The sequence below is a fragment of the Gymnoscopelus braueri genome (genome assembly GCF_963280865.1).
Source record: "Gymnoscopelus braueri genome assembly, chromosome: 5".
Lineage (NCBI taxonomy): Eukaryota > Metazoa > Chordata > Actinopteri > Myctophiformes > Myctophidae > Gymnoscopelus > Gymnoscopelus braueri.
Window position 1 is genome coordinate 1,016,303 of NC_137606.1, and position 25,949 is coordinate 1,042,251.

The 25,949-nt window shown below is 39.8% G+C and overlaps 2 protein-coding genes across 4 annotated transcripts in view; both read left to right on the forward strand.

The window, feature by feature from the left end:
- Positions 1-5,612: 5,612 nt before the first annotated feature.
- On the forward strand, positions 5,613-19,184 carry LOC308085201 (organic cation/carnitine transporter 2-like; the record flags this gene model as incomplete). The annotated part of the gene is made up of 11 exons (XM_080428283.1): positions 5,613-5,819; positions 12,689-12,871; positions 12,967-13,070; positions 13,582-13,736; positions 14,081-14,252; positions 15,033-15,159; positions 16,135-16,241; positions 17,339-17,559; positions 17,960-18,142; positions 18,663-18,798; positions 19,034-19,184. 11 exons carry the CDS (start codon positions 5,613-5,615, stop codon positions 19,182-19,184), a joined length of 1,746 nt encoding a protein of 581 aa, XP_080284409.1.
- A 5,723-nt stretch (positions 19,185-24,907) lies between these two features.
- The window catches only part of map4k1 (mitogen-activated protein kinase kinase kinase kinase 1), a 35,158-nt gene continuing 34,116 nt past the window's right edge, over positions 24,908-25,949 (forward strand). Inside the window, exons 1-2 of one of the 3 annotated variants that reach the window (XM_080429570.1) lie at positions 24,908-25,057; positions 25,286-25,460. In XM_080429570.1, the coding sequence (XP_080285696.1) occupies positions 25,353-25,460 (108 nt within the window). In that variant the 5' untranslated portion in view covers positions 24,908-25,057; positions 25,286-25,352. Of the gene's footprint in view, positions 25,461-25,949 lie in introns of all 3 variants that reach the window. The other 2 variants (XM_080429569.1, XM_080429568.1) reach the window with 2 other exon arrangements.

Below are 25,949 nucleotides of genomic sequence, written 5' to 3' on the forward strand. Positions count from 1 at the left end.
GGTATTGACGTGCTGGGCCCTCTGCAGAGGCGTGTCTTTCAGGACGTCTACATGACAGCGAGTTGGTAGTCTCCTTGACTTTTTCTAGCCTGGACGTGGCGGCGTCTTCCTTGGCGCTCGCAGTCCGGGGTGTGGCTTCCACCTGAAGGTGGGTAGGTGCATAGAACGGATGTAGGATCTGTTCATGCCCTTGTGACTAGTATGTCATAGGCCGACGTCCGGGCCTTAGGTCAGTAAGGCGGACTTCGGTCTGTTAGGGCCCTCCACGAAGATGGACAGGCTGTGCCTGTCTTTTAGTTCTTAGGGCTGACAATGGTTTGTCAGGGCCCTACTTTCCTGATCCTTGCCTCAGACCCGGTGGGTCTGATGGCGCCCGGTACTGGGGCAGGTACTGTGGTATCCTAACAGGCTGTGTCACGGCCTGGTACGGGAACTGCACTGCCCGAGAAAAGGTCAGCCTACAACGAGTAGTGCGATCGGCAGAGCGGATAATGGGAATCGAGCTCCCAGCGCTCCAGGAACTGTACAAAAAGCGGTGCGTGGTCAAAGCCAAGCGCATCATCAAGGACAAGCACCACCCAAGTCACAGACTGTTCAACCCCCTACAACGACCGCGACCGGGCAAGGGGCTCTACCGCAGTATCAAGAGTTCCACCACCAGATTTTGGTGTAGTTTCAATCCAGCCGCTGTCAGAATGCTGAATGGGGCATAAGCCTGGATGAGTTCAGCAGCCTGACAGCAGGCGGCGCAGACTTTTCTGGCTCTTCCTGAACACACCTGTGGATTATACCAGGACAATTACTTGGACTTTAGCCCCCCCCTCGGACACACCTGTGGACTACACCAGGTACAAATGACTTTTTGTTGCACTCCCTCATGGAGCTACATGCGGATTATACTAGGGTCAGTCCACTCTAGGTGGACACGCACTGACCTTTTGCACCTTAATCCCTTGTATAACGCACTGACTTTTTTGGGGTCTTTTTATTGTGCTCCTTTTCCTCTAAGCACCTTAACGTCCTTTGTCTATCATGCACAGTATAAGTATAACATGCACAGTATACAATACATTGCTGCTATGCTCAGGCACCTTAGTTTAGTTTTTTAGTTTTTTTATTATCTCAGGTAATTTGTAAATATGTAGATAACTTGTCTGGCCTTCTGTTGCTCTCTTGTTTTTGATCTCCTTCCCACCTGCCCCCCACCCTCTTCTTCTCCCCCCCCCCCTCTTCTTTCTATGGAAACTAACGTTGCGATGGGAACGATGTACAAAAAAGAATTTCACCCACTTTTTTACCTTGTAAACCTGTGATGTGACAATAAAACTGATTCTGATTCTGATTCTGATTCTGGTATCTCGATTTGTAGATACATTCCGGGGGTTTATATCTCCCATATGTGAACACCGAGAGAGCAATGTAGCAAAACTAAGGGTTACTTCCGTAACCCCGGTTTTGTAAATTGTGAACGAGGTGTTCACAAAAACACCCTTCTTTTTGCTTCACCGTAGGCAGAAGGAAGCTGGTGTATCAAGTGAATGACTTCCGCGTTCCGGTCTCCTTTTATGCCCTTGGGTAAGGAGGCTACCGGAAAGCGACGGAAGACCCATCGGGCCAAAAAGGGTTTGGCCCTGAGGGAGTGAATGTGAAGCTTCTGTACATCGCCAGAGGGCGCTGTTTCCCATATGTGAACACCTCGTTCGCAATTTACAAAACCGGGGTTACGGAAGTAACCCTTAGTTCTGTATGAGAAAACAATATATATATATATTTTTTTTTTCTTCAAAAAGTCGCTTTAGTTGTCCTTGGCAGTCTGGGCCTTTGTAAAAAAGTAGTCTAAGTCGTCCTATGGCAGTGAATGAGTTAATTTTGGAAGGAGTGGGATGAATTGTGTAATGTTGCCCTATGTTCTCTAGGGCATGGGAGACTATAAATTGAAATTACATGCACTATTACAGTTTACACTGTACGTTTCATTATCACCTGCATTTTCAGGTAGGGTCATCATTTTAACTGAGAGGTTTTGTAGAAGGGATGTTCAGATATTCAAGTTTGGCATGTCAATTGGGATGATGTTTAGTATCTGATTCTGTATTTTTATTTCTGTTTACCTACAGTACTCCTAGTTTTTTTGTAGAATTGTAGAATCTACAAGTAGCTTCTACAATGTTTAAATTCTTGGCTTATAGACCAATTATTTGTTTACAAACATTGAGACTGGACGCACCACAGGTGACTGTTTCATGTAATTAATTCCCAACAGATCTTCAAAAGCTTTTTTAGGGTGCGCTGGTTTGGGGGACAACTGCTTTGAATTGTTATTATTGTTTACACACAACAGAAACCAAGAAATATATATTTCAAGAGCCAGAGATCACAGTAAAAATCCTAAGCATTCTTCATCCATACTGGGAGAAAAACAGCATCTTAAAGTTTGATAGAATGCATTTTTACACGTGAGACTGTGACCACTTTTACATTGCATCTTATGAGCGGTGGGGTTCTTTTGCTGCCGATCTGCGCGTGCATACTGGTTCTTATCAGTGTGACGTTGTCTGTTAAAGGAGTAGTTCACCCAAAAAAGTACTTATTTTCTATCAATTACACACCCCATGAAGCATTGTATTCATATAGATTTTTTTTTTGTCACATTCCCAAGCCAATAATTTGATGACCAGCGGTCTCTCCGGTAGGAGACTCAAAGAGTCTCCTTTGAGTCTCCTACCGGATACATTAGCATCTTTCCGGCGGTAATCAAATTATTGGCTTAGGAATGCGACAAAAACAAAAACATCTCCATGAATTCAATGCTTCATGGGGTGAGTAGTTGATAGAAAATAAGTACTTTTTGGGGTGAACTACTCCTTTAAGGCGTCTATTGCTCCATTTTGACGTAGGCTATTTCCTGTTGATGAAGTTAAACTGACATTATGTTTGCTAGTGTAATCTCCTATCCACAAGTTTCCTAGGGCGTTGTGGGCATCACTTCCTGTCGCCAACCTGATGCTGCTGCTGACGATGCGTAGCCCAGACGATGACCGTGTTCGGGCTCAGGGACCTGCTAAACGACCCCGGCTGCAAGTGGTGATCTACAGTGTACGCCTATCGCAACGGCCGCACCTTGTCCGTCTGCATCACCTGCATGCTCCGTGTGTTCCAGGCAAGCTTATTATAGTTTTACATTTTTACTTTATGTTTGAGTGGTGCTAGCCACTCCAAGGACTGACTTTGTGTGTGTGTGTGTGTGTGTGTGTGTGTGTGTGTGTGTGTGTGTGTGTGTGTGTGTGTGTGTGTGTGTGTGTGTGTGTGTGTCTGTCCGTCCGTCCGTATGAGCACGGCCTCAACACCTCTGTGTCCGTATGAGCACGGCCTCAACAGCTGCAGCTGATTGCAACACAACGATGCAACCAGTTACACTAATTAATTCTAGCCTGGTAAAGCCCTGGAGGGAGGAGCTTTACCAGGCTAAATTAACTCATCAAGGCACCACTCTCTTCACACTGGGTGTGATTTTTGAGTGGTGCTAGCCACTCCAAGGACTGACTTTGTGTGTGTGTGTGTGTCTGTCCGTCCGTCCGTCCGTATGAGCACGGCCTCAACACCTCTGTGTCCGTATGAGCACGGCCTCAACAGCTGCAGCTGATTGCAACACAACGATGCAACCAGTTACACTAATTAATTCTAGCCTGGTAAAGCCCTGGAGGGAGGAGCTTTACCAGGCTAAATGAACTCATCAAGGCACCACTCTCTTCACACTGGGTGTGATTTTTGAGTGGTGCTAGCCACTCCAAGGACTGACTTTGTGTGTGTGTGTGTCTGTCCGTCCGTGCGTCCGTCCGTATGAGCACGGCCTCAACAGCTGCAGCTGATTGCAACACAAAGATGCAACCAGTTACACTAATTAACTCATCAAAGGCACCACTCTCTTCACACTGGGTGTGATTTTTTATTTTGTTTTGACTTTTTGTTTTCAGTTTAGTTTTAATTAGTTTTATTTTAAAGCGGGTTTGCTAGTTGTTGTTTTTTTTTAAAAGGCTTAATTTTAGTTTGGGTTTTATTAGTTTTAGTTTTAGTCAGGGTCGAGATTCAACAAGCTCAGTAAAAATGGTGAAATAGCCGATCTACAAGCTCACAACGCGTTGCATCGTGACGATGATAGATCTTTGTCAGTTCTTAACAGGACTTAAACAAGTGGTTATTACGTGTCCTACTGTGTAAGCTTGCTGTTATGTTTGTTTAATTCAAGTATGATTAAGTATAACTGTTTATCGTACTCTCACTTATGCATGAAGGTAAAATTTTATTATCATTTGATCATTATTATTCATTATTCATGATTCATTATATTTCCAATATTCTTTCTAAATAGGAACCAGATGTGTGACACTGAGTTACATTGGGAGAATATCAAGTATAATGAATAACTCCTTGTAGGGAATTAACTTTAGGTTGAGTTAATTAGTTAGTGTTCCGATTTCTCTCTTCTTCCCCCCTCTCTTTGTAAATATACTGTACCTTTCTGTGTTTCAGCCGATGACAGGGAGAGGAATGAGTTTCACATGGTATTTAGGATGGAGAATAAATTACCATCTCCTCATGCCCAAGACCCAGTCTTGTCTGGTCTGGTCTTATTTACGTTTGTATGCCAAATTCTTGTTTTCGTGTCAGTTCGGTGTATTTTAGTTTTGTTCAATTTGAATGGGAACTCCAAGATTCATTGACATTTTCCAGTCATTCAATATTGCGTTCATCTACTGCAAAGGAATCAAAGTTGTGCCTTTCAACAACAGTGAAAAGTTGACAGTGGAAAGTCGAGAGACCTACAATCTCTCTTTCGTGAAGAATATAGACTCTAAAGAAGAATATAGACTCTAAAGAAGAATATAGACTCTAAAGACGGCTGTTGTTAACAGTGAAGACTTGCTGGCACTTGAGGAGTGTCGAAGAAAGCCAGGCGGGCAGGCAGGCGACCAACAGCCCAGAACGCTACTTGAAGAAGTGACCCCTGTCAATCAAAGGTCTGTTCCCATCGTCTGATGTGCAACGGCAATAGGATTGTATGTGTATTAGGCCTGTTTTCATCAACTTATTGACAGGGCTCTTTTAACTACTGTCTCTATTTCTTTTCAGCCCGTGCATACCTTCCCCATCTCTTTCTGTCTAGGAGCTCACAACAATTAGTATACCAAATTTAGCACATAAAGTTCTAATCAGGGACCACAGCAGAAATTACATCTTGTATGGCTGTATTGGAACATTAAGATGGTTCTCAGTGGGGGCAAAAAAAATCCCTCTTAATATGGAGTCGTGGTATAAAAAAGTTTGAGAACCCCTGGCCTATGTCATATGCATTTGAATTAATTCTTAGCTTGGTTTATTACGACAGGCCTGTCTGGGTTAAAAGTGTTATGTGTTAAGTGTTATAAAAGTGTCCTTCCTACACATCTGTTATCCATTGCTGAAGAGAACAACACAGATAGATCATTACATGCAGTGGTGGAAAAATACTCAAAATGTGTTATTTAAGTAAAAGTATCAATACTGCAATGTATAAATACTCTGTTACAAGTAAAAGTCCGGAAGGAATGTCCCAGACTCCTGGGTCTTTGGCCATGAAGGACTACGAGGAGACCACAGCCTTCCTTGGACAGTGGGGATGCTTCCAGCAGATCGTGTTCTTCCTGCTCTGTGCCAGCACCATTCCCAATGGCTTCAGTGCGTTCTCTGTCATCTTCCTGGCTGACACCCCCCGCCACCACTGCCTGGTTCCAGATGTCAACCTAACTGCAGAGTGGCGCAAGGCCATCATCCCAGTAGAGGTGAGCACCTGACGCCAGTATATTGTTCTTTAGGATATGTTTCCATATGTTAATATACAGTATGGCTTAATGCATTCCCTGCTGAAAAAAAACAGCTTAGACCAGCCTAAGCTGGACCAGCTGGTTTTAGCTGGTCTTGGTGGTTGACCAGCTTAAGGTGTGTTTTGGACACGTTTTAGCTGGTCTTGGTGGTTGACCAGCTTAAGCTGGTAGGTTTTGCTGGTTTAAACTGGTAGCTGGTTTAAGCTGGTAGCTGGTATTTATGATGATTTTGCTGGTCAAGGCTGGTTTAAGCTGGTAGCTAGTATTCATGATGGTTTAGCTGGTTTAAGCTGGGTTAAGCTGCTATCTGGTATTTATGTGTATTCAGGTGTATTCTGATATGCAGTGACCAACTTTGCTGGAGAGTATGCATGATCATGGTGAATTTCAGCCAGGTGCCCACAGCACGTGGTATATTTAAAAAACAGTAGCCTACAGTAGCTTATATAAAAGTGAGCAAAATCCACGAAGGAATAAATAATCATGTATCAATTTCATACATAACAATAATTTATTAAATACTTATAAAAAACCTAAAAAACAACATTCAAATAACAAATATGTAAATAACCAAATAAATTCATAAACGTCAACCTGAGGAACACACACACACACACACACACACACACACACACACACACACACACACACACACACACACACACACACACACACACACACACACACACACACACACACACACACACACACACACACACACAAAGAAAACAAACAAGAACCCCCACCAATAAAACAAATATAATTAGCTTAGACATGCAGGGGGAGAGTTGTATGAATTGTGATGTTTTGAGAATAACTTAAAGAAACTTAAACTTCACCCATTTTCAACCTTATCTTCATATAACTGGTCCTCGCTAATGTTCATTATACAAGGCACCATTTCTGTCTACTTGTTCTGCCACTCATTGGTGGAATGTGGACAGTTCAGAAACCTGCCTACCAGTGACATCACCAATGGAAATTCCAAGCTAATAGAAACTACAGTCTGTCTCTGCCTGGAAAGTTTGCATGCAGAAGTAGAAGCCATTGTTCTTGCATTAATAATTAACAAATAAAAAAGTAAAAAATGTTGTTCAAAATGACCAAACCTGCCTACCGATGATGTCAAAGGTAGGCAGGTTTCTAAACTGTCCACGACCCATCAATGAAACACAGAGTGAGTAGACATAAATGGTGCCATCTTAAAATGTGTATTAGTGAGGACCAATTATATGAAGATGAGTTGAAAATGGGGTGAAGTGTTTTTTTAAACCCCTGTTTCAGTTATGGAAAAATGCATTTGAATGGAAAAGGTGGGTGGGCAGTGGGCAGGCAATAAGCCAGATGGCTACAATGGACAACAACAATTGGGGGAAAAAAGCTACCCCTGCCACACATGCATGTAGGGCTGCCACTACCAATTATTCTACACGATTATTCTATTGATTACTTTTTTGATCTACAAGCTCACAACGAGTTGCAAGCTTGTAGATCGGCAATTTTTTCAGCCCTAAAATCGATTATTTTATTACAATAGAGTCTTTTCTTTAATGATTGATTAATAAGCTTAATAAGGCTTGCATAATAAACTAATAAGACTTGCATAATAAACTATTAAGGCTTCTGTGCATGACTGTAGTTCTCTTTTCCAGAAGGTGACATTCCCATTTCCCGTTCAGTTTTTCATAGCTTCAGTTGATTGGCTCGGCAGCAGATATAATTGGAAACACCCAACATCTCTATATGTGTTTCTGGTTGAAATTGATGCCACTGAGACAACCAAATGAAGGTATGAACAGTAACGCTAACAGGAATTCCACCTTCTGGAAAAGAGAACTACAGTCATGCACAGAGCCAAAACAGATTGAATTATGAGATCAAGTCATAATGAACCCCCCCCCCCCCCCCCACCCCCACCCCTCAGTAAACATACCTCTGAGTCCTGGGGTCAGGGGGGATTGGCCTCGCCCTTGCTTGTGGGGCATTCTTTGTCTGTAAGGCTCATGGTCTTCAGGGTTCTTGTCCCCCAAATGGCAACAGCAAGCTCCTTCATGAACAGGGAGTCCTTGGTGTTTGCTGCCACCATCTTCCAGATCTCCTTTTGGAGCCACACACCAGAGCCAATGTGGACCTGAAACAGAAGAAAACAAGACATGGTTTAGAAAACAAGACATGTTTTAGAACAAGACATGTTTTGGACAAAAGCAGGCACACTTCAAACAGAGTTTACTGTAAAGAAATGACATTTTCATGTCAAGGACCCCCAAATGTGAACCCCATTTGGAAAAGAGTTGGTGCCATGGACCTCCAATAGAGAAGATGTTAATTGTTGGATTAGATTTAGTACAGAATTCTACAACTGTGAGTTGTAGAAGAGAGTTAAAGTAATTGTTATACTGTACATTGTCATTGGATTACATTCTAGCTGGTAAAACAGTAGTGAAATAACCCTTTGCGCCTGGCATCCCTATTTTGTGCATGCCATAGGCAAAACTGTTCAAAAATAGTTCAGAAATAGCAAAACATAGCTGATCTACATCAGCTCACGATGCATCATGACACGTTGCCTATTTTTGAAATAGTGCTTTTGTGCTTAACTGTTTCTTATTTAGCTGGGGACACTGTGGAACCCCCTGGGGACCCCACTTTTAAGAACCACTGTCCTACACAGTATGTTTCTTCAATACCTTGTCACCGTTGGTGTCAAACATCCCAGGTGTCGATTCCAAATCGTCTGACTCGGGGGAAGAGGAAACAGAGGAAGTACTGAAAATGTAGAGAATCATATTTAAGCTCCTTTTGGCAGTATCACAGTACTTATATTGTACACATTGTCACCATTTTCCGTAGAACAGTATCACTGTCTAAACACACCTATGCTGTCACTGGTTTGCTTATCTGCAGCAGGTATGTCAGGCTTTGCTGCAGAGCTATATTGGGGCCCTTCCTCCAGTTTCTGTTTTGCAATCTCTAATTTGTTGCATCTTAAAGCATGAACAGGGTACGGGAATTGATGAACTGAATTGATGTATGCCTTAGTAGGATACCAGTTTAATAATGAACCTAGCATCTGTCCACTCCATATAACATGCTTTCTATATAATGTTTTTTTTAACATTTGTGGTCAAGATCTAAGTAAAAAAGAACATGTAAGGTCCTGTTTTTCTTATTGGCTGACTACTGAAGGTTCCTTAAAACTGTCAACGCATCTCTACACTACTGTCTGTCACCGATACCACTTCCTGAACAGTAACTGGACAATAAACTTTATTAAAAAAAAAAGAAAAAAAGAACATGAGAACAAATAACCAACATATAGATATATACAAAAAGAGAAGAGCAAACTCATGCAACTGTTTCGTTAAAATTAGTCATTGCTTACTTAGTTTTAAGATGCTGCAGGTCCAGCTCCAACTCTTTGGCCTTCTTCTGGGTACGACTGTACTTGACATTTCGTCGTGGATAGCTTGCGGTACAACAGCATCTCCACTGTATTCAGACGAGTCAGAGTCTAAAGGTAGTGCAAGTGATATATTTTGGATAAAACAAGATGTTTTTTGTTAGAAAGTTAAAGTGGAATAAAATGTAATTTTATGCAATCTGTATCGTAGAGTATATTAATACAATATAACTTATACAATCTGTATGTTAGACTATGTTAATACAAATAATAATATATAACTTATACAATTGGGGTGGTTGTATTTCGTCTCCCTGCTCTTCTATTGAGACATTTAGATGGTGTCAAAGGTCATGTCTCACCTAGACACAGGATCTGACATGAATTTTGATCTGATGGTCAAGATTCAATTTATCACCTGAGCAAGCAGGCATGTCTCTATTAGCTCAATGGTAAAAGGTTACAGCACTTGCTCAGGAAACCGGGTTCAAATCCGGGGTAGAAGAGGAAAGTTACATAGTGCAGCTTTAAAGCAGGGGTCTCTCCATCTCTTTAATAAGTAGACAATTCAGTTTCAGATGGGTTGCCAATTACAGGAGAGAGTACCTATTCATTAGCTTCAATGTTAGTGTTCCTGTTCCAATGTTGTATGCCAACTTCTTTGTATCATCACTTCCAATTGCACTCCTTTATCCTGTATGAGTTCTGAGTTCTTAAATTTGGTATTCCTGGAAATGCCTTTTCGGCTTACTAAAGAGGTGGAGAGTCTGGGAGACCCCTGTTACTGAACAACAGTTTTGAGACAGACAGACAGACAGACAGACGTCAGATTCTGAATTTAGTTTTGAGCAGCACACAGGCAAGCAGTACAGACAGTGCTTATAAATTATATTGTATATTCCCAGTATAATTTCTTGTAATTATTGTCATAATCCCTTTATCAAGACAAATTAAATAACTAAACAATGTGTAGAGTTGGGTCATGACTTGTGATTGACTTCGAACGCAGCAGCCATTCGCACTTATCAATACAGTAATAGTAGGCTAAAAAGCCTACATAAATAGTATTTCTGTGTGTCAACACTCACCTAAAATGTCCACCGCTTCTTCTTCTTTCTTTTATCTTCTGTGGAGCCGGTTTATAATTATTTTTGATGAATCCAAAGCAACGCAATTTATCTAACTTTCTATTGATGGGTTTCCGCGCGACGTCATCACAGAGCAGAGTGCGCAATCTGCGCATGCGGGTGGTAGAACGAACCGGAAGCGCCATTCACTCTGTTGTTATTTTCGGGATTTAGATAGGCATAATGCTGCTATTTTAGGCATAATAGGCATAATGCTGCTATTATATACAAACAGATCCAACTTCCGACAAATCATTTTTATTGAGTAAAGAAGATATTACAAACTGCATCATTTAATCTACTTTCATTAAACCCGGTGAAGACCATTTCTTTTTTGAATGTACATTTGACTAGAGCTGCTGCGGGTAATAGCGCCCTCTACTGCTCAACCCTCCACTGCGCGCATCATCCTCTCATGTTTACAAACAGGAAACCCATCTATAGAAGTGAGAAGCTCTAGACAGCATTCATTCTCCCCGCGACTTCAAGGGTCGCGAGCCAGCCTGCTGAGACATTGTTGCCAGATTTTGTGAGAGAAATAAGCAGCCAGGTCTGTGAAAACAATTAAGCCCAAAATAAGCGACATTTGCACTTTAAACCTATATACATGGCTATTTGAAAATAGCCGATCTACAAGCTCACAGTGCGTCGCATTTGCAACACATTGTGAGCTTGTAGATCTGCTATTTTCAAAAAGAAGAAGTGAAATATTTCACTAATATTTACAAGCAACTTTACAGAAAAACATGCTCACAACACGTCGAATTGTGACAAGATGTAGATCTGTTCATTTTGGTAACCATAGCAAAAAAAAGTGTTATTTAGAATCAAACTTGCATATTATTTGCCAATTGCGAAATTAAGTAAGTAAGTTTGGATGAATGTTGTCATGATAATAATAATACATTATTATTATTATTATTATTATTATTATTATTATTATTATTATTATTATTATTATTATTATTATTATTATTAAATATATTATTTATGTCACATCACAAGAAAAGGACAAGAAATGTAAAATAAAATAAAATAAAATAAAATAAAATAAAATAAAATAAAATAAAATAAAATAAAATAAAATAAAATAAAATAAAATAAAATAAAATAAAATAAAATAAAATAAAATAAAATAAAATAAAATAAAATATACTGTATACTGTATATACTGGGGGGGGGGGCAATTGTAACAGAAGAAAATCTTCACAGTCTAATGGCAGGTATGATGTCTCCTCGGGATCCAAACTAGTTAAAATAGCAGATCTGCAAGCTCACAACGCTTGTAGATCTGCTATTTTCACTGCATGCTTTTTTTTAATTAATTGATGGAATTTCTTAGATTTTGTATTTATTTGTTTTTTTATTGATGAAGATTTTAGATTTTTGGGTGGGAAATGTTTTGAAATAATATAGTAATATATTTTTGTAGGAAACAAAAAAAGGGATCTTTCCTCGTGATGTGTCCACCATGACCCACAAATGGGCCCCGAACCACTGTTTGGGAAACAGTGATCTAACCCAGTGGTTCTCAACCCTTTCAGGTCGCGACGTCCCAAAATAATCATATTTGAACTGGGGACCCCCCACCCTGATAAGCACTTGGAATGTAGGAGTTGATGCATTACGTTTAGTTTGACTCTATTGTGAAAATAGCAGATCTTCAAGTTCACAATGCCTCGCAAGGAAGGTGTTGTGAGCTTGTAGATCTGCTATTTTCAAAATGTTTTCTTATATTATTATTATTGTTAGACAATTTGGCCAATGTTTGACATTTTTTTATAGTATAGTTTGTTGATTACTTTTGATGCAGTAATGGTGTTTTTTTTTTTTGTATTAAAAAGGTCTTAAAGGAGGAGTTCACCAAAAAAATGACTTATTTTCTATCAATTGCACACCCTATGAAGCCTTGAATCCATGGATTCTTTTTTGTTTCTGTCGCATTCCTAAGCTAATAATTTGATTCCCATCTCCTACCGGCTAATGTATCCGTTAGGAGACACAAAGTAGATTATTTGTGTCTCCAGGGTCCTTGAGGGGGTTCCGGGGGTCCCCAGCTAAATGATGGATATGAAGCAAAAGGACACTTACGGGTCTGTAACTCTGAGAGTATACAAAATGGAATTTGTAAATGTTTTCAATCATGAAGATGTATTTGCTTTTTTAAATTTGAATTAATAACCAAAACAAAATCGGTATTGGCTATGGCCCAGGATTTCCATATCGGTGCACCCCTAGTTGCCATAAATACCATAGATACGGCTTATTGCACTGTAATAGAGGTTATTATGTTTGAAAAGGTGGTGAACGGACAGGAGGAGCAGAGCCGATGCCACCGGTACAGACTGGACGAGGTCAGGAACCTGTCTGCTCTGGGCTACATCCCCGGTCGGGACGTGAACCTCACTGAACTGAGACAGGAGAGCTGTGTGGACGGATGGAGCTACAGCCAAGACATCTACCAGTCCACCATCGTCACGGAGGTTAGTGTGTGCGTGCGTCAGTGGTGGAAAAAAGTACTCAAATTCTTGCACCCGGAAGTGTCAATCTTTCTTTACTGTAAATTCTCAACATGCAGTTTGACCTGGTATGCAGCAACCAGTGGAAGCAACCGTTCACCTCCTCAGTGTACTATCTGGGAGTTCTGTGTGGATCCTTCTTCTCTGGACAGATCTCAGACAGGTATTTTAAACCCATGGCATGATTATTTAATAATGACCCATGACGCTCCGTCTCTTCAGGCTTGTGGGGAAATGGTCTGAAATGAATGAGTACTTCACAGCCTTCCTAGAGCAGTGGAGTCAAAAGTAAAATATTTGTCTTTGAAATGTTGTGGAGTGAAAGTAATCAATAACTATACTATATCTGTGAACGTGTATGTTGGGTGAAAGTACCACTTCTAGATGTGTTGTGAGCTTGTAGATCTGCTATTTTCAAACATTTTAGTACTTTTGGTACTTTAAGTATATTTTGATGCCAATACTTTTGTACTTATACTCAAGTAACATTTTGAACACAGGCCTTTTACTTGTAACAGAGTATTTTTATATTGTGGTATTGCTACTTTTACTTTTACTAAATAAAACATTTGAGTACTTTTTCCACCACTGCTAACATGTAAATTGTAAATGGCAAAGGAAAGAGAAACAAAACACAAGTTGGCTAATTTTGTCTCCTTTTTTCTTTTTTAAAGGTTTGGAAGAAAGCCTGTTATGTTTGCAACCATGGCAGTCCAGACGTTGTTTACCTTTGTCCAAATCTTCTCTCCCTCGTGGACGGTGTTCTCTATCCTCTTCTTCATCGTTGCTTTGGGCCAGAACTCCAACCATATTGCTGCTTTTGTCATAGGTATGCAACACACATGTTGAGAATGGATGGGAATGTGCTGAATGTAACATGTAGCCTACTATTTAAGCCTGATTTATACTTTGTTGTGCGACGGAGTCATGGCTGAAAATAACTGATCAACAAGCTCACAACACGGCACGGTAGCTTGTAGATCTGCTATTTTCGGCCTGCGACTCCAGCATTAGGAAAGCAATGAAATGATACATTAGACATACTGTGCATACCGATACTATTGCAAAATACAGTGTCTAGGTCTAGGTTTATGGAAATCTGTGGAACGGAGGAGCTCTTGCCGATAAACGTGTTTTATTTTGGTGTATTTCTCTCCCTCTGCTTCCCTCCAGGTACTGAGATCTTGACAGGAAACGTGCGTTACCTGTTTTTGTCTCTGGGAATGAATCTGTTCTTTGGTGTTGGCTACATGATGCTGCCTCTCTTTGCTTATTTCATAAGGGACTGGAGGTATCTTCTGCTGGCTTTATCTCTGCCAGGCCTGGTCTACACACCCCTCTGGTGGTGAGTTGCAGTCATTGTAGAAGAACCATCACTACTGAGCCAGTTTTTTTTTTGCTCATAATATTGGGGTCTTAATATTATTTATCACTATTACCTGTGACAGCTCGCTGTAGAATAGATGCTAATAGTTTCTTTAATTATTTTATGAATTCAAATTCTAAAGTTTTTTTTAAATTTATAATTCCATTTGAACCATGATGGATTCCTTGGTTCTGGTGACTGATTGTCCTTCTAATGTTTGAGGGGCCGTGTTTTTTCAATTACTTACTTTTCATTTATTTTTTCATTTTCCAAAACAATAATTACAGAAAAAAAAGAAAAGAAAAAAAAAACATGCCCCCCTCACACGTTAGAAGTACAATATCAGTCACGTTTAACTAGCCTCGCGTAGCCAGACTGGTGGTGCTATTTTTCTTTGCACTGGCAGATTCGTCTGGTCCCAGGCTATCGTTTAACTGGTATCCTTCTTTGAAGCACTACATTGAAACTGCATACACACTTGTGCACTTCCCCTCTGGATAAGAGCATCTGCTTAAAGACTAAATTATAACGTAGCATTTTCAGTATAGATTTGAAGGTTATTTTAGTTTTTTGGAGACGTCTTTTTCTCTTAAAATTATTACATTTTAAAAGGATGATATTTTCTGTTCGCTGTAATCACCTGTATGGGACCATGAATTGCTTTTGAGGTAAAGCCCTTCCGACTGTCTGAGCGTGAACCTCTCTCTACTGTGTTCCATAACCAAAGCGTGGACCTTCTCTCTCCTACCTGCGAGGCAGGTTCATCCCAGAGTCTCCTCGGTGGCTGATCTCTCAGGGAAGGATAAAGGAGGCTGAGGCCGTACTGAGAGAAGCTGCTAAGAAGAACAACGTAGAGGCTCCGCAGGTCATCCTTAAAGGTTATGATGTAAGTTGACTTTAAGTCATACTGTTTAACCTTTTCAATGACATTTATTTCTAATATATATAATTCTTCACTTGCATATTTTTCACAATAACCATTCCACATACATGTGTTGTGTGAACACTTCCCTAAACACTATAAAATACTATTTGTAATCCCAATGTTCTGGCCCCAACAACACTGGGAATCACATTTCTTTCTAACAGATGCTGTAATGACCAAGTAGCTACAAGAGGTGTCTGTCACCAAAATCACTGAAAAATAATTTTGCACAGACGTTTTGGAGGGCAAGGCATGAAGCCTAATGTACTCTGTCATCTTCCTGGCCCTTTATACAGTATAAAGGGGCCTGCTATCTAACATTATGTTCAGAAATAGACAGCGACCATTATAATTGACTTCAAATTTGTCTTTGATGACAGCGTAGACACATAACATTTTGGCATGGAGGGAGAATACACAATGAACTGAGAGGGAGGCTGATGCTTTTTGTCCTGCAGAGCAGTGGTGTAAAGTAACTTTTACTAAAGTACTGTACTTAAGTACAGTTTTGAGGATTTTTTACTTTAGTGGAGTATTTCCAAATTTCAATACTTTTACTTCTACTCCACTACATCTCAGAGGAAAATATTGTACTTTTACAATCATTTGAAAACTTTAGTTACTTTTTAGATTTAGATTTTTATTACTAAACATAACATTAACCACTTAAGCTCTATATATATTTTAGCTATTTGAAAATAGCCAATCTACAAGCTCACAAGTGAGCTTGTAGATCTGCTATTTTCAAAAGATTTTTATACATTTTGAAAACTTGAAATGGGACATTCTGCATAATGAGTATTTTTACTTTTGGTACTTTAAGAACATTTTGATGCCAATACTTTTGTACTTTCACTCAAGTAAGTATTTCTACATTGCACTATTGATACTTCTACTTAAGTTAAAAAAAATGTACTTTTTCCACCACTGCTGCAGAGTGACATGGCAAAGGACAAATGCGATCCAAAGGAGCGCCACAGCGTTCTAGACCTGCTAAGGTTCACCAAAACCAGAAACGCAACACTCATACTCTTCCTAGTGTGGTGAGTATCCACAGGTTGTTTTGCACTCACCTTACCACACATACTGTAGAAGGGTATGTCTATAAGTATGTGCTTCTTTTGCATGTCTTAAGACAAATAGACGTAGTATATGCAGTGGTGTAAAGTAACTAAGTACATTTACTCAAGTACAGTACTTAAGTACAATTTTCAGTACTTTTACTTCTGCTCCACTACATCTCAGAGGCAAATATTGTACTTTTTACTCCACTATTATTTGAAAACTTTAGTTACTTGTTACTTTTTAGATTTAGATTATTATAAAAAAAACATACATTACCCACAGCCCTATATCAATTTCGGCCATTTGAAAATAGCCGATCTACAAGCTGAAATGTTTTGTTCTATCAAATGCAGCATTATAATTAGCTCCCACTTGTAGCAGCATTTCTTATGAACTGAATTATAAATAAAACATTACGAAACAGCAGTTCCCCAAAGGTTTCCCCCCCCCCCCCCTTTTTTTATTTTTCTCGATATTGCTAAAAATCATGAATATCGGCCCCGATAATCGGCCGTTTCGTTAATCGGTCGATCCCTAGTGTGTATACAGGCACTTTTGTGACCGACGGGAAGGGAAAGTGAGGGTGCCTTTTGTCCGTGTGAATATGTGAGCGCATGTCAGTGGGGATGAATGTTTGACCTGCAAAATATCACCAATTGTACTTTTTTAAAGTTAAAAGACTGCAAATTCACAAAATAGCACACTAAAAACAAAAGCTGAACGGGTTGGCAAAGAGAATATAAGAAATATTCAGTAATAACAGTCAGTGTGTGCTTCAAAACAGTGTATAGTTTTGGTCTGTATTCTAGTGAATGTTCTATACTAGGGAGAAACATCCATATATATATATACAGTATATATATATATATATATATATATATATATATATATATATATATATATATATATATATATATATATATATATATATATATATATATATATATATATATATATATATATATATATATATATCAATCTGCCCATCCATCTAGCCATCATCCATCCATCTGTCAATCATTGATCAGTTGTACTGCTGGGACAGATACTGTTGCTGTGTGTGTGTGTCTCCCAGGTTCACTATAAACACTGGCTACTTTGGCCTGTCCCTGAACACATCCCGTCTTCACGGCGACCGCTTTCTCAACTGTTTCATCTCGGCAGCCCTGGGGGTGCCGGCGTCCGTCTCCAGCTGGCTGGCGCTGAAGTATCTTCCCAGGCGGCTGTCTGTGTCGCTCTGTATGGCTCTCGGAGGAGGAATGCTGTTCTGCATTCAGCTGGTGCCACAAGGTGGCTGTAGGGACTTTATCATAGGAATCTAATGAATGTTGGAAGTTACAAGACTACTCCTTCTCAGTCTAAAGATGAAACAAAATGTCATCCTTAACTGCATTCCATACAGCTTTGGGACGTAATCTTATCTAAAAGAGGAAGGCCAGGCTCCAAGAGTGGCTAACTTGGCATTAATGGCAAATAAAACCAATGCCAGTCAGAATTGTGCGTGCGTGCGTGCGTGTCTACATATTCTGCTAATCATTGCAAATTTTGGATATACTGTACTGTACATTCAGTAATGTGAAGCACTTACATGCACATATGTACATACATTCATAAATATATACACACATACAACACTAAATAGATAGATACATGCATCTATTCTACTTTATTCTCTTCTATTCTTCTGTTTGCTTAGGTCTACCTTACCTGTCCATAACACTGGAGATGCTGGGTAAACTGTGCATTTCCACCAGTTTCCAAACGATTTTTGCCTACACCGGAGAGCTGTACCCAACAGTCATCAGAAACACAGCTGTTGGCACCTGTGCCATGTTTTCCAAAGTGGGCGGTAGCCTTGCTCCTTATCTCATGCAACTGAGTACGTTTCTGTCCATATATATCTGCAATGTCAAATTTTACTCTGTCAAAGAGTAATAACTATTACTATTAGTAGTAATAACTACTATTGCATCTGAACAGATACTTCCGAAGTGAGTTACTGGCACAGAAAAGTGTACCAATTTGACACAGTACTTGGCAAATGGTCTCGCATTTCTATAGTGCCTTTATCCAAATCGCTTTACAAAGTGTGTTACATTCACCCATTCACACACCGATGGTGCAGACAACCATCAAATGACACACGTCTACGGTTGTATTGAAAATGTATTGATATAAATGTGTGGGAACCTTGTGCAGTGCTGCTGCAGGGAGTATTCCCAAGAGTAGTTAGCGTACCACCAAGTCAAACTATAATTGCTATCTCCATAGGCAATAATTAGTTAATTAATTGGCCGTTTCCTGACAGAAGTATGGTACTGGTAACATTTGTGAACTCCCATGCATATGCTGCATACTAAACTATTAAGTCATTAAAATGTGCTCTTCTCCATATGCAGGTATATACTACAAGTATCTACCATATCTAGTGCTGGGTTCTCTGGCTCTTCTGTCTGCCCTGTTCACTCTCTTCCTTCCAGAGACCTTTGGTCGACCTTTGCCTGAAACTTTCCAGCAGATGCCTGAGAGAGAAAGGTATGCTCCTGGGAGAATTACTAGTTGTGATCTTGGAGATAAAGATAGGACATTTGTCCTACTTTTTTGGGCATGTTTTAGGCCAGAATTTTATTTTTTCCTAAATGTTCAAAAAGTAGCAAGAATAGCCAATCTACATGTTTGTACATCTGCAAGTTATGCAATAACTAGTATATAGGGCTTTAGTGGTTTCGCATTTATACACATCACTAATCCTATGCCTTTTCTTTGCCAGGATAAAGTGTGCATGTGTGACGCCCGGGATACGAACCCGGGTCTCCCGCATGGAAAGCCAACATCTTAACCACCAAGCCAAAGAGAATTCCCCTTGTCTTGTGGGAGATATTAGAGTTTCAGGCCATCAGGCTGAGGTTGTGAACCACTGATGGGTCTAATTTTGTACCATTTTCTTATCTAAAGTGTACCATTTTCCATTTGTATGTGTTAATATGGTTGAAAGTGTCAGTGCCTCTCAGGCAGCCTGCAACATTGTTTTGGTCTGATGGGCTCCTTCTGGTATGTCAACAATATTAGATAGCAGGTTAACCTCGTTGCTACACGGATTTGTTGTTATAAACTCTGTGCATAAATGATGCCCCAACCTTGGTTGCCCAGGAAACGGAGCCATTCAAGACATAACTGATGGCTGATGTGATGACGAAAGGCGTAACCCCACGTTATGTGTATAATTACTCTGTATCTCTGTTTTAACGTCAGAAGAATATATCTGGAATATATCTCGACGCTTGTAAGATCTCTTCTCTGGAATAAACCCAAATACTATTATTAACACGTTTCCTTCCTCCGTTTATTGATGTCATTAATTCTTATCTGACCGATAGATATGGACCGGTATTTACTAGGAAAAATAAAGCTATCAACCACTCTTACATTCACCCCCTTTTGACCTCCTCCCACGGGGAAACCCAACCAGGGCATGGCACCATTATAACGCCCGGGATTCCCGCGTAGAAAGCCAACATCTTCACCACTAAGCCAAAGGGAATTCCCGCTGGCTCAGGGGAGATATTAGACTTTCAGGCCATCAGGCTGAGGTTTTGAACCACTCTGTTACACATGTTTCGTCATTACAGAGGATGAGACCCCATCTGTGCCCCATCTACAACAAAATTCTACAAAATGTTAATGTTTGTACATTTCTGTATATTTTCAAACATACATTTATTTTACTAGTATTGGTTGAAATGTGTCAGAAATGTGTATTAATTACCATCATTTAGAACATGATTTCCCAAAAGAAAGCAGAGATGTTTCATTTTAAATTGAGCCAATTATCCTAATATTAATCACTATTCATATTTTTTATTATGTCTTTGCTTCTCAAATTATGCTGTATGACCTTTCATTTGGATGAATACACTCATTTAAGAGAAGTTTTCAATGTTGTATTAACAATTGCAAATATTATAAGGTTCTGAATAACAAACTTTATTTAATTGGTTTTATATTGTTTAAATACCAAATAGACTATTTGCCAAAGGGAAAGGGAAAAAGGGAAAATACATAAGTAAAAAGTGGTTCATCTTACCACACACACACACACACACACACACACACACACACACACACACACACACAGGGTGCATTTACTTGCTGCAGGTCCTTCAAAATATCTAGCACACAGTGTTGGGGCTGTTATTATCTCAGCCTTGGATTTTCTTTGCAATATTTCAATCGTTAAACATTGCACTGTGCCATGCTGTTGCAGCTCAGTCCGTGTCTAACTATAAGCTAGTATGCTATACTAACGTAACCTCACATGCAGCAACTTATTTTCGGTAGAGCAATGTTAGAGGCACTTTTTTTTTCGTGTGTTTGAACACCTCTGTGTTGGGGGCATTCTGTCCGGTGGCTAAATATGTCTTTTTTTTACACAATAACCCGGCGTTTTCTTTATTATTATTTACAGTAGCTCTTCTAGACCCCAATAACTTACATCTGGCCATCAAAGACCACAGGACCTTTTTTATTGTGTAAAAAAAGCATATTTAGCCACCGGACAGAATGCCCCCGCCCACTGTAAAAAATATCGCGAAAATTGCTAAAACTATAGAAAGCAGTAAATGAAAAAAAAATAACACTCAGCTTTTATTTACTTTAATTACAAGCTAAAATATAAACCTTGGTTGTAAAAAAAACAAAGTTGTCCTTTAACACAGTTTTTCTTCCCACTGTTTGCTAGAACGCACACACACATACATACACACGCACGCACAGACACGCGCGCGAGCGGCACCCCCAGGGTCCTAGCGCCCTTCGGATATAGCACTCAAACACATAGGCAGTTCGGATACAGCACACAAACATATGGGTGCGTTCGGAAATACAGCACTGAGCGCACTGGCCAATACAAACTAATAGGCGAGTGCGCTCCGGTGTGCAATATCCGAACGCACCTATAGGCAGGCAGACAGATGCACTGCCTGGCGCACACACAGAAAAATATATATTTGACTATGCATCTGATCTTCCCTTTACCCGGGACAAGTGAAGCACCGTACGGGATGCGCCTCTTTAGGTCAAAATTGTGGACTTAAGTTGGTTTGCTTCCATAATCCATAATGATGCATTTTTTAACTAAATTAATTAGACTATTTGCACTTCTACCATGGACAGACAGCTAAAACAACTCACTCACATAATTCACTGAGCTGAGCCCTGATTTAATCTTCTTGAGCCCTGTCTTAATCTTCTTGCATGAAATTCTTGGACGGGATGCGAGTTCTTTTTTTCTTTTTTTTTGGGTCCCCCTGAGGTTCGGGCCCGTTTCAATTGAAACGGGTGAAACATAGCAAAGGCTGCCACTTATACTTAATATACTTGTTATAACTTAATCTTCCAATTTAACCACTTAACAAAAATCTCACAGTTTTGTCTGCCTCAGTAGCCTCGGTCCCAGCCTCACTCATCTGCGCTGCCTCAGTGTGTTCAACATTCTAGTTTTGGTTCCTAGTATGATGCCACACTGCCCCCCTCTGTCTGTATTAAGTATAACACGAGACATTATCTTTTAGAGAAAAAAACTAAATCTTAAAAATAATCAGAGTTTGTAAAAAGGAATTCCGTGCATTCAAATAAAACATAATAAAACTGCATAATAAATATAATAAAACTGACAAGATAGCAACATAGTCATGCATTATTTTTTAATGCAAAATACAATGTGTAAACTGAATGTTTCTATTTTCTATTACACTTACATTTACACTTTGACCTTTGCCTCTTCCTGTAAATAGATAGCATTACTTATATCATATACAGTATTATGTTGTCTTCTTCCCAGTGGTGGAAAAAGTACTAACATTTTTTACCTAACTAAAAGTACTGCAAGGTAGAAATACTCTGTTACAGGTAAACGTCTGGAATTAAAAATTTACTTCAGAAAAGTACAAAAGTATTGGCATCAAAATGTACTTAAAGTACCAAAAGTAAAAGTACTCTTTATGCAGAATGTCCCGTTTCACAAGTTATCATTTGTTTAAAAATGTATCAAAATATTTATATAATAGCATATCTACAAGCACGTAGATTTACAAGCTTGTAGATCGGCTATTTTCAAATACCCAAAGTTCAATAGGGGCTGAAGTGGTTTGTATGTTTTGTAATAATAATCAAAATCTACAAAGTAACTAAAGTTTTCAAATAATTGTAGTGGAGTAAAAGTATAATATTTGCCTCTGAGATGTAGTGGAGTAGAAGTAAAAGTATAGAAAACTGGAAACACTCCAGTAAAGTAAAACATACATCAAAACTGTACTTAAGTACAGTACTTGAGTAAATGCACTCAGTTACTTTACACCACTGCTTCTTCTTCTTCTTCTTCTTCTTCTTCTTCTTCTTCTTCTTCTTCTTCTTCTTCTTCTTCTTCTTCTTCTTCTTCTTCTACTTCTTCTTCTTCTTCTTCTTCTTCTTTCAATTAGGCCTATATTTTTGGGCGGTGAAACCGCCCCTATAAGTGAGATTTGGAAAAATGTACAAATATCTTGGGCAGTGAAACCGGCCCTAAAAGTGAGGTTTGGAAATTTGTACAATTATCCTGCGCTGTGATTGGCCAATCACAATCTATTCAGGACTATGATTGGCCAGTGTCACATGACACATGTGCATAGCCCTATATAAGCAACCATAACTTAAAAAAAACCAAATTATTGTTTTTTTTAAGTTATGGTTTTGTCCATCATAAAGTGTGTTTTACAAAAGATAAATGTATTTATCTTTTGTACATGATTGATCGACTCTGTTAGCCATTCCATTCCATTCCATTCCGACTCCATTCAGTATTGTGATTAGCTAGCAAGACACATGCTGACACTAAGTGGCTCTTTCAGATCAAAGCATATATATTGGTTGACTCCATTCAGTATTGTGGTTAGCTAGGAAGACACCGCCCACTTCACACAGGGTGTGATTTTTAATATAGAACATATATTGTTTTATTATTCTATCATTGCATTGTAACAGGTCTATGTATAAGTATGTGAGGGGAATGTGATGGAGTCCTTAAAGTAATCCCTTAACCATGGTAGTGATATTCCCTTGTTCTACTCATTGAGCCATCATATACTATACTAATAGCCTCTACACACTGTACGATATTTGACCCGATTTAGTCTCTGACATGGCCTCAGGCGGCTCAGATGTGTTTGAGACAGTTCAGTTGCTTGTGGTTGGCTGACCTATGTTATGAATCTGTCACATGTGGGTGTTTGTGAGAGGGCAGACCTGAGACCGTGGGTGGAAGATGGCAGCTGCTGATGTCAAATGTGAAAAGATGGCATGATAAGGTAGCAGAGATTGAGATAATCACCCTCACATGTTTATTCTTTAAGCTGCGGTGCATCCATCCAGTTCTTAATTTTTTTTTATCATTCTTCATGGTCATGGATACACACAGGTTTCTGTAACTATAACTTCATAGGCAATGTTTGACGTGTTACACCTTAGTTCCATTCCTTGAAAAGCACAGCATAATATTAAGATAATAACAGAAATATCTATTTAGTGTATATGTTAGAAGTTCTTAGAAGTTCCTTGAAGTTTCCTGAAGCAAGACAAATACATTTTACATGTGAAAGATGTGCCATTGATGTGTTCACAGGGCACACACAGTTGATAAAATTAAGCAACCCATTGGTAGCCATTATTATGTAAATGTGGCTGAACCGGAAGCTAAAATGGAGCTCCAAGCATGAGCAGTTCTGCAGAGTGCACACACGAGCGCATGCATACATGCACATACACACATCTGCATGACAGAGAGAAAGAAAGAAACCCCATAATGAAAACCTCAAACAGCACAACTACAGCTAATCACTTAGGCAAACCACATAGACATTCATACACCTGCTAAAACACACACACACACACACACACACACACACACACACACACACACACACACACACACACACACACACACACACACACACACACACACACACACACACACACAGAGAGAGAGAGAGAGAGACACACACACACACACACAGAGAGAGAGAGAGAGAGACACACACACACACACACACGCGCGCGCGCACACACACACACACACACACACACACACACACACACACACACACACACACACACACACACACACACGCGCACACGCACACGCACACACACACGCACACGCACACGCACACACACACACACACACACACACACACAGACACACACACACACACACACACACACACACACACACACACACACACACACACACACACACACACACACACACACACACACACACACACACACACACAGAGAGAGAGAGAGAGAGAGAGAGAGAGAGAGAGAGAGAGAGAGAGAGAGAGAGAGAGACACACACACACACACACAGAGAGAGATAGAGAGAGAGAGAGAGAGAGAGAGAGAGAGAGAGAGAGAGAGAGAGAGAGACACACACCACACACACACACACACACACACACACACACACACACACACACACACACACACACACACACACACACACACACACACACACACACACACACTCAGGAAACAAAACTGGCTTATGTAAATGAACTGTAAAACGTTTGAGAGAACAGAATAATGATGGAGGCGTGGTGGAGGAGGAGTGGTAACTCTAGGGTGAGAGGCAGTAGGAAGGTGTTTGAGTGAGTGATTGAGGGAGGGAGTGCAGTTGTGTAGAACAGAAACAAGAAAGGACTACAGGAGAAAGAAAGTCTCTCTTTCAGTTAATGTTCTCAGCAGTTAAATGAGGTTAGTTGTAGAGCAATTTGTGCGTGACTGAGTGTGTGTGTGTGTGTGTGTGTGTGTGTGTGTGTGTGTGTGTGTGTGTGTGTGTGTGTGTGTGTGTGTATGTGCGCGCGCGCATGCGTGTGCACAGGGGTGCATAGGAGTGAGTGTCTGTAGGAGTTGTCTGCCTACATTCATTGTGTATTGGAGATATACATGTATAGCAGGTTACTGTTTTGTGTGTGTGTGTGTGAGACAGAGTGATTGTGTATTTGTGAGTGGGTACCTACCATGCCCAGGCTGCCATATCATTAGTATCATTGGAGATGGATTCCCAACACCGGGCAGCTCTGGACATCTCCACCAGGAACCCTCAAGATGACTTTGAGATCATGCTGAGGGTCGGAGGAGGAACATATGGAGATGTTTATAAGGTCAGCGCTATCACCTGTTCTCTTTGTAAAAGTGTGCTTTTTTTGGGTTGAAAATGCTCACTGTAAAATTAATTGATTTGTTACTGGGGAACTATAATCAAATTGTTATTTTTTCTTCCTTTAAAAAAGAAGAAGCTAACCATGACTCACACCTCTAATATACCCTAATATTGCCCCCTATAAAAGCCAGTGGTGTAAAGTAACTAAGTACATGTACTCAAGTACTGTACTTAAGTACAATTTTGAGGTATTTTTACTTCACTGGAGTATTTCCAATTTTCTGTAGGCTACTTTTACTTCTACTCCACTACATCTCAGAGGCAAATGTTGTACTTCTTCCTTTTTTATACCTAGGCTAAAATAGCCGATCTACAAGCTCACAACGTGTCACGATGCGACGCGTTGTGAGCTTGTAGATCTGCTATTTTAAAACATTTAGTACTTTTACTTTTAGTACTTTAAGTACATTTTGTACCAATACTTTGTATC